Source organism: Catharus ustulatus, chromosome 6, assembly GCF_009819885.2.
Source record: "Catharus ustulatus isolate bCatUst1 chromosome 6, bCatUst1.pri.v2, whole genome shotgun sequence".
In the NCBI taxonomy this organism is placed as follows: Eukaryota; Metazoa; Chordata; class Aves; order Passeriformes; family Turdidae; genus Catharus; species Catharus ustulatus.
The window spans coordinates 55,126,981-55,135,965 of record NC_046226.1 but is presented as its reverse complement, the minus strand read 5'-3'; the positions used below and the strand labels follow the sequence as shown (position 1 = coordinate 55,135,965).

Here is an 8,985-nt window from a genome sequence, read left to right as displayed (position 1 = left end):
CTTATCTGTCATTGTAGGAAGGAGGCAGAGGTTTCCCTGGAATAAAGAAGGTGTAACATAATCAAAATTTCATCTCTGTTTTAAAGATTATGAGGGATTTTTTTTCGTTGGTTTTGAAGTTCAAAACCATTTCCAAGCATTGCTGCACTCAAAATCTAAATTTTACCCACATATTCCCAATGCAGAAGGCAAAATGTAGGTATTAAACTTCACAGTGATTAATCCAAAATGTTAGTTTTTGCAAGTTGCCACCTCAGACTGAAGAGCTGAAAGTTGATTGTTACTGTCCCTTTGGTATCCAGCTTGGATTCAGCCCCAGGCAATACAACGGGGCTTTCAGGGTTCTCTGAGCAAGGGGAGTGTGGTATAGATCCCTAAAATTCCTTTCAAAATAGATTATTTAGTTATTTAGCATTTATATTTAATATTAATACAAACACATATTCAATATTAATATATAAAATATTTATATATAAATATTTATTATTAATAATATCACAAAAAAAGGGTCGGGATTAGTAACTGGAACTAAAACTTACTTTTTAAGGGAGTAATACTGTCAAAGAAGAATGAAATTCCTCATAATCAGTAGATAGATGCATTTTGGAGTATTTTTTTCAGCTTTTGGATGGGGCTTGGAGCAACCTGGTCTAGTGGAAGGTGTCCGTGCCCATGGCAGGAGGTTGGAATCAGCTGAACTTTAAGGTACTTTCCAACCCAATCATTCTATGATTCTATAATAAAAAAAAGTTATAATTTGTTATCCCATTAGGGACCCACCGGTTTTCTACAAATTTTACTCTACAGACTTCCATAATACCACTAGTTCCTCTAGGATCCATTTGGACTTTCCTCCCATCCCTTTTCCCCAATTCCAAGAAGTCTAAACGTGACATTAAAGGATCTTCCCATTTACCCTGCGTTGCTCCATGGAATGTAGCTCAGTATTTACAGTGAGGATTTACATACCAAGTTCAGTTCAAATGCCTTCTTTTTGGGAGATTTTGGGATTGATTTTAAGATGGTGGGAATATTGTACCACGTCCTCATTTGTAAGAGATGCAGAGATAAAAAGATTGATGAAATATTTCATCTGACCAGGCTCCTCTGTGGTCTCATGTTCTCCCAGAAGCTCGAGAGAGAGCAAAGTCAGGGCTTAAACCACATAAGGAATAGTTAACTCAGCAGAAATAAAAGGGACATCGCTTGCTAATAAACTGGGGAGCTCATTCAGGTGAAATAGCACAGAAACAACACAGAAATACTCACTGCTGCACAGAATTAATTACAGGTGATTTATAGTTGTATCCCTTATCTCCAGGAAACAAAACAATCCTTTTTCTTCTTTCTACATGTGACAAAAGTGATTTCACTCATAAGGAAGAGATTAATCCCGATAGAACAGCGTTGGAATATTCACAGACACCTGCTAGCACTGGCACAAGGGCTGGCTTGGCTGCAGGAGTAGGCACCTCTCTTCTTAATGAGGTTTTGTAAATATGAGGGAGTGTCTGGGGACAAGTGTGTCAGACACTTTTTATGGATGTTTCCTTAATTGCATGTATGAGGGGTTTTTTAGAATGTTGCCAAAAGGGGCTGGAAATCGAAGGAACCAAAATTACCAGCACTAGTTTGAAGAGCTAACAAACATTCCCCTCTGGTGCCATTAAGCATCCATGTGTGATTTATGGGAGTGCCACTTCCCATGTGATGTCCAGGACTGGGAACAGGCCTGTTCCTATTCCAGCAATACCTGACCATAAGTTCTGCACGGTTCACGTGAAGGACTCTGGCTGTCCATCGTTCTTCCAGCCTATTTGCTGTGTTTGTGAACTCCTGGAAAGTTAAAGATTCTGTGTCTTACTCGGGCAAACAGTGATAGGACAAGAAGGAAAAGATGAGGGATTTAGATTGGATATTAGAAAGAAATTCTTCCCTGTGTGGGTGCTGAGGCTCTGGCACAGGTTGCCCAGGGAAGCTGTGAATGGCCCATTCCAGGAAGGCCAGGTTGGATAGCGTTTGGAGGAACCTGGGATAGTGGAAGGTGTCCCTGCCCATGGCAGGGGATGGAACAACATGAACTTTAAGGCCCAAACCATTCCAAAACTATATAAACTGGAATTCCCCAAGGGTCACACAGCACAGGCCTATCCTGCCATGGGAGTGCAGACCTGTGGCTGGAATAAATCCCCCTGGTCCAGACCTTTTCCCTGTGTGCTGCAGTTACCCCAAGGACCATCAGGCGTCACACTTCCCATGGAGTTTTGCAATAAAGAGTTTTGTAATAAACCCAGATGCCAAAAAGAGATACAGCCAAGAGATCCATCCCTCACCTCTCCCTTCCAAGCCAAACCATTCTGTGATTCTGTCCCCCTCCTAAATCTGAAATGTGTATTTTGGGGTGGGATGCATTGGCCTCATCAAGGTGCCAGTCATCCAGGCTCTCAGCTCTACATCTCAGTTGCTTATTTGCAGGGATAATCATACCTGGGTTATTAGATGAGGAAAAACAGGATAGTTTCTGAGATAAGTGTTCTGCCTCAGGATAAAAAAGTAAAAATTATATTGCATTATATTTTATTATAAAAAATAATTTAAAAAAACCTTAAAGGAGCATCAACAAAAATATCTCTATTTGCACAATCTAGATGTGCACTAATTGATGATATGCTGGATTTGATCCCTCTTGCCTTGTTGCCCACCCCTCCCTGCCATTCCCACTGTAATACAACCAAAGTGATTTGATTTTGTCCACTTTTGGGACTACCCAACTTTGTCATTGTTTGATATTTCCATCTAGGAATGCTTATGATGAGCCCAGACTGATCAGAGTCTACTGAAAATGCCCCCTTATCTCTGATGTCCATTTGTGTTTCAGTCTCATAGTATTTAAATGAAGTTGATTAGCCTGGGATCTCTTCAGGCTTCTTGGGATTTAACAAAAGCATTATAGAGATCCTGCCAGTTCTCAAAGGATTTTTTTCCCTTTGAGGACATTTTTCACTGTCCTCTAGGTGAGGGCAGTAAATCTGAGGGTGAGCTCACAGAGCTAGTAATTTCCAGGAGAGGAAGAACTCGGGGTTTTAATGGTGCGCAGTGGAGCCAATTTACACACAGGGACAAACTCAGCTGCCAAAGCTGCACCTTTGCAATTTGTCAGGCACCAACTTTTTAACAGCCTCTTCGGAGGCCTTGTTAAAATCTTCCCAGGATACTTCCAGGGGAGAAAAATCAATTATATTTAATTGTTTGTCTTCATGGAACGGTTTGGGTTGGAAGGAACTTTAAAGTTCATTCCATTCCAACTCCCTGCAATGGGCTGGGGCACAATCCACTGGATCAGATTGCTCCAAGCCTCTTGTGTTGAGATCCCAGCTCCCAAGAATATGGAATTTTTATTTATTTTATCAAAATTGGAGCAATTATTTCAAATCAATTCACTGTTGATGCCCCCAGTTTATGCCTACTAAACAATTTGACACCAGCAAAATAACTGGACCACAGCTCCAGTTTTCCCTTGCATTGATTTATAAATAGAATTTTTCTGAAAGTTTTATTGGAATGTTCAAAAAAATTATCACAGTGATATATCTTTTTCTCAATTGAAATTTACCCTAATTGACCTAAAGAACATTTTAATTTTTCAACATTTTTCTCTAATGCTAAAAAAAAATGGCTCCCTTTCAACCCAAGCCATTCTATGAGGATCCTGAGTAGAAATTCACTATTTAAAAGAAATCTCATTTGCACAAGGATGGGAGATGTTTGGAAATCTCTCTTAACCAGGAGGATCAATGACTCACTGATGCTTCTGATCCTCCTCTTCCTACAGGTGTGGGGGTGAGGGCTAATTTAAGACAGCACGGTGACACAAGCAAATTGGAAATCCTTTCACTTCCTGTGCAGCAATTTAGGTTGGATATTAAGAAAAATTCCTTCATGGAGAGGGTTTTCCAGCCCTGGAACAGGCTGCCCAGGGCAGTTCTAGAGTCGCTAGCCCTGAGGGAATTTAAAAGCTGTGTGGATGTGGCACTTGGGGACATGGATTAATGGTGACCTTGCCAGCCCTGGGGAATGGTTGGACTTGATGATCTTAGAGAGATTTTCCAACCTCAGTGATTCCATGATTTTATTTAGGTGGGGTGAATCCAATCCTAAATCGTTCTAGCACAAAGAATCTGATGGTGTTCCCCTCATGACAACCATTGAATTTCTGTCCCTGATGGATTTGGTGATGTAACTGCTGCCCTCATAAAATCAGTGTGGGTTGGAAAGGACCTTATAGACAATCCCATTTCAACCCTCCTGCCATAGACAGGGACACCTGCCACTGTCCCTGTTATCCCACATTGCTCCAAGGCCCATCCAAGCTGGCCTGGAACACTTCCAGGGACAGGGCAGCCGTGGCTTCTCTGGGAAACCCATGCCAGACCACCACAGGGACGAATTTCTTCCCAATATCCCATCTAAACCCACCCTGTGTCTGTATGAAGCCATTCCCTCTTGTTCTGCCTCCATGCCCTTGTCTGGAGTCTGTCTCCACTCTTTCTCCTTCTTCTATATATTGTGCCTTGTATGATTTTAGTAATTAACTTTTGTGAGAGAATTATGACTAAAAATATTCTTATATGTCTATAGAAAACCCTACAAGGAACATCTGCACCAGTGTCAGTGGGTGAATTTGGGGATGCTCAGTGCATGTGCCTCTGCCATCTGCTGTCACAGCACAGGAAAAGCATGTCAGGGTGGGAGATAAGCCTCATCCTGGATTCATTTATTTATTTGAAAATTATGATACCACATGAGTGAAAGAGTTTAGGAAGTTTGGGGTTTTCAGCATGGATTTTTTAATATTTACAATCACATGTCTATATAAATGTATTTGTACATAAATTGAAGTCTGTAGGCTTTAGCCACTAAGTCATTATTGTGTGGGGGTAGAGTAGGGTTGCCCTACTCCAGGTGTAACTCTGGGTGTAACTCCAGGGCTCTGCCAACCCAGCTGGTCTCAGAAAGCTCTGCAGCGCTTCCAGAGTCTCCACATGGATTCCTTCACCTCGCTGCTCCTCAGGGTGTAGATGAGGGGGTTCATCATGGGTGAGAAGATGGTATACATGACACAGACATACTTGTTGGTGGGCAAGGCCCCAGCAGGCCGCAGGTAGGTGAAGATGCAGGGCAGGAAGAAGAGGGTGACGACCATGACGTGTGAGGCGCAGGTGGACAGTGCCTTCCAGTGCCCCTGGGACAGACGGGCCCGGACCTTGGCCAGGATGAGCACGTAGGAGGCCACCAGCACCAGGAAGCAGCCCAGGGATATGAGGCCGCTGTTGGAGGCCATGAGCCACTCGGTGAGGGCGGTGTCGGCGCAGGCCAGGCGGATGACGGGCGGCATGTCGCAGAAATAGCTGTGGATGGTGTTGGGGCCACAGAAGGGCAGCTGGAGCATGAGCACAGTCTGGACAATGGAGTGGATAAAGCCCCCGACCCAGCAGGCAGCGAGCAGGGCCCAGCAGGCCCCGCGGGCCATGATGGCCGTGTAGTGCAGGGGCCTGCAGATGGCCGTGTAGCGGTCGAACGCCATCACCGTCAGGAGGAACATCTCCGAGGAACCCACAAAGTGCAGGAAGAACAGCTGGGCCATGCAGCCCTCAAAGGCAATGGCCTTGTGCCCTGAGAGCAGGGCCACCAGCACCCTGGGGATGGTGACAGAGGTGTAGCAGATGTCGATGAAGGACAGATTGCAGAGGAGGAAGTACATGGGCGAGGAGAGCTTGGGGTCAGTCGTGACTGTCACGATGATGAGGAGGTTGCCCAGCAGGACCATGCTGTAGGCCAGGAGGAAGAGGGTGAAGAAGAGGAGTTGCAGCTCCTGTGTGTCAGAGAGCCCCAGGAGGATGAATTCTGTCACCTGGGAGAAGTTGTCCTGTGCCATTGCTGCAGCTCAGGATCCCATGGCACAGGTAAGGGGGTGGCCTGGCAGGGAAGGGAATGTGCTACGGCTCCAAGGTTCATGGATGGTGTGAGCAGGATGCATTTGCTGCTGCAGAGAGCACAGTGTCATGTTATAAATGACAGAAAGCAGGGTTTGCACTCACCCCCTCTTCTGTCCCTATTCTGGTCTCTGGCCCCTCCACATGGACCTCCTCCCTAGAACTTACTCTGACCACTGTTTTCCTGCATTGTAGTTGGTGTGCTACCATCCTGTGAGGGAGAAATCACAGAACCATGGAATTGGTAAAAGTTGGAAAAATCCTGTAAAACCTTTGATTCCAATCATCTCCCCAGCACTGCCAAGCCCTCCACTCAACCATGTCCCCAAGTGTTACATTCATACTGCTTTTAAATCCCTTCAGGAATGGTGATTACAGCACATCCTGCTCTCAGATAACAAGAGCCATGAATGCTGGAAAAATGCTGTGCTATCCTTTTACCTGCTGGAAATTTGAAGTGCCATGACTGAAGCAAATGGTGCCATTCTCAAGCATGAGCTGTTCCATGTTCTGTTCCTAATGACACTCCTCTAAATTAAGGAAAGTAAGGGCTTTCCAGTTAGATTATCCACTCTGAAAGTGGGAATACAAGCACAGAAACCAGGTCTGGGAGGTTCCTCACTGGAGAAACTGGGGTTTTTAACACAGCAGAAGCTGCAAAACTCTGCACGGTTTCTCCACCTCTCTGTTTTTTAAAGGAATTTTTAAAGTTCTTTAGTAGACAAATACACTCACTGTCCTGTGGAGGTTAAAGTGGAACCAGCAGAGGAATGCACTTGTCCATTTAAAATCCCTCCTGGAAATTCCTTCGTTGCTCATTTCTTCCCAGGATTTTATGACTCAGCAAGCAAGTAAGAAACCAGATGTCTATGATGCTAACAGCATGAAATAAAGCTGCCTTAAAAGATCCAAAAGGCCAAATCATTAGACAGGGGACATTAACAGGACATACATATTGTCCTCTGCAATGTTGAATATCCACTGTATTTCTTCTGGTGTGTTTTTGGGACAATTTCACTTTGAACCCAATGCTTCCCTGAAGGAGTAACGGTGAAATCCAAGCCAGAGTGTCACTGACATGTAATAACAAACTCTGATTATTTAGCTGAGGAGGATGGTAGAAATAACACCCAGGTCCTGGTTGTGGTGTGGAGCACCCCATAAATACACCTATAGTGACATTGGCATAGTGAATGAGATGTTGGTGACACTCCTTTACTGACAAGCCCACAAATCCATCCTTACAGCATTCCCATGTAGAACACATGAATCACTAGTGTGTGATATTCCTGAAAGTACTCAAGACCAAGCTGGACAGGGTTTGGAGTAGCCTGGTCAATGGACCTGCCCATGGCAGGGGGTCAGAACAAGATCAGCTTTAGGGTGTCTTCCAACCCAAACCATTCTGGGATTCTAAATCTGTAACTGATTTTTTAATTTTAATTTTTTTCCATAAATCGTAAAATAGACCTCATAAAAGTCACTCACCAGCCATGCTGCTTTGCAAAGACAGGATTTCAGTGGGGCCTGAGGAAAACAAAGAAACAATCCCAGAACACTCCCACGGAGTCCACTTGCTGTTGCTCCTCTGATGACCTCCCCAAACCACTTCAGGGGGTTCCATCAGAACTTCTCAGTTCCATCAGAAACTCTCTGCAAGGTGCTGCTCAGAAGTTATGAAAGCTCTGTATCTCTGCCAACCCTGAGCCCTGAAAAGAACAGCCCAACCTTCTGTATTTCCCATTCTGGAAAAAAAAAAAAACCCAACCTCCAGGAGCATCTTCAAGTGCAATTATTTCTGTTCATGTAAATCGCACAACAGAAGCACAAGACTATCAGGAGTAATGAGATCCCAGAGGCAAAGAAAGTTTTGTCAGAAATCATCAGTGGGCAAAGGAGCTAAAATTGTTCTTTGGGTGGTTATTAGTGTAGTCCCTGAGAGAGACATCAGAGTAAAGATGTCTCTTACATATAAATATCGATATTAATTATATCTGTATAAGTTCATATTAATGGGTACAAATTTTGCTTTCTGTCCTAGGCCAGTATTTCTCATTTAAAATCTTATTTCTTACTAACTTACGTGTTGACAGCACAAAGCAAATTTGAAACAAGAAGTAACTCAGGTAGTCACTTCAAAAAATGCACAAAGGTTTGTGGTGAGCTTTCCTTGCTCACCAGGTACTGTACTGACACAGTAAAGCACAGAAGAAACTTTTGAGCTCATGTATGAAATTCTTGTAGGAATTCTTGACAAAGTGTAGAGGAGCCTGACACTGTTTCCAGTGGCACCTTCCATAAGCCATGGGTGAATATTTGCTCAGCAGCAGTGAGACCTCTAAAAAAACTTACTGGTGTTCACCTCCAAAGCATTTAAAAATACATTTCTTTTATTATATGCTGTCTTGGGCAGAGATAGGTGAAGTAGATAGAATTAAAGAATAATTATGGAATTGCAAAACAGCTGCTTGGGTTGAAAGGTATCTTAAAGACCACTTCATTTCAACTCCCTGCCATGAGCAGGGACACCTTTCACTGGACCAGGCTGCTCCCAGCCCCGTCCAGCTTGGTCTGGAACAGGGCAGAAAGGATTTGTTGAAGTGGGAGAGTTAGGGGAAAAGTTTCCCTTCCTGTTATTTCATCAGCAAACCACCCAACTAGCTCTTAATATCAGGGTTTTTAAATTTTTTTTCTTATGGGATGCTCTACCTGGAAAACATTTTCAATATTTTTAACAGTATTTAAGCACTGGTGTTGCAGTTGCTCAGGAGGCTGTGGTCTGGGCCTGTGCTCATTGACAAGGAATAGGAAGGGAATGCCAGAGTTCCCAATGCCTTTCCCCTCATAAAAAGAACTTTTAGTGCCTTCCTAATTACAGCAGGAGCCAACAGCCAGCTGTTCTTTGAAAGGCACATTTTGGGGCATTGTCACAGAAGAAGTTATAGCAAAACATGCTTGATTTTCTCTGATGCTTTGGGGACATGACCCAGCC

The 8,985-nt window shown here is 43.8% G+C and overlaps 1 protein-coding gene across 1 annotated transcript; it reads right to left on the bottom strand.

The window, feature by feature from the left end:
• Positions 1-5,008: 5,008 nt before the first annotated feature.
• Positions 5,009-5,956, bottom strand: LOC116997936 (olfactory receptor 4D5-like). Its single transcript, XM_033063180.1, has one exon. The coding sequence runs from the start codon at positions 5,933-5,935 to the stop codon at positions 5,009-5,011; it is 927 nt and encodes a 308-aa protein (XP_032919071.1). The 5' UTR covers positions 5,936-5,956.
• Between the last annotated feature and the right edge of the window lie 3,029 nt (positions 5,957-8,985).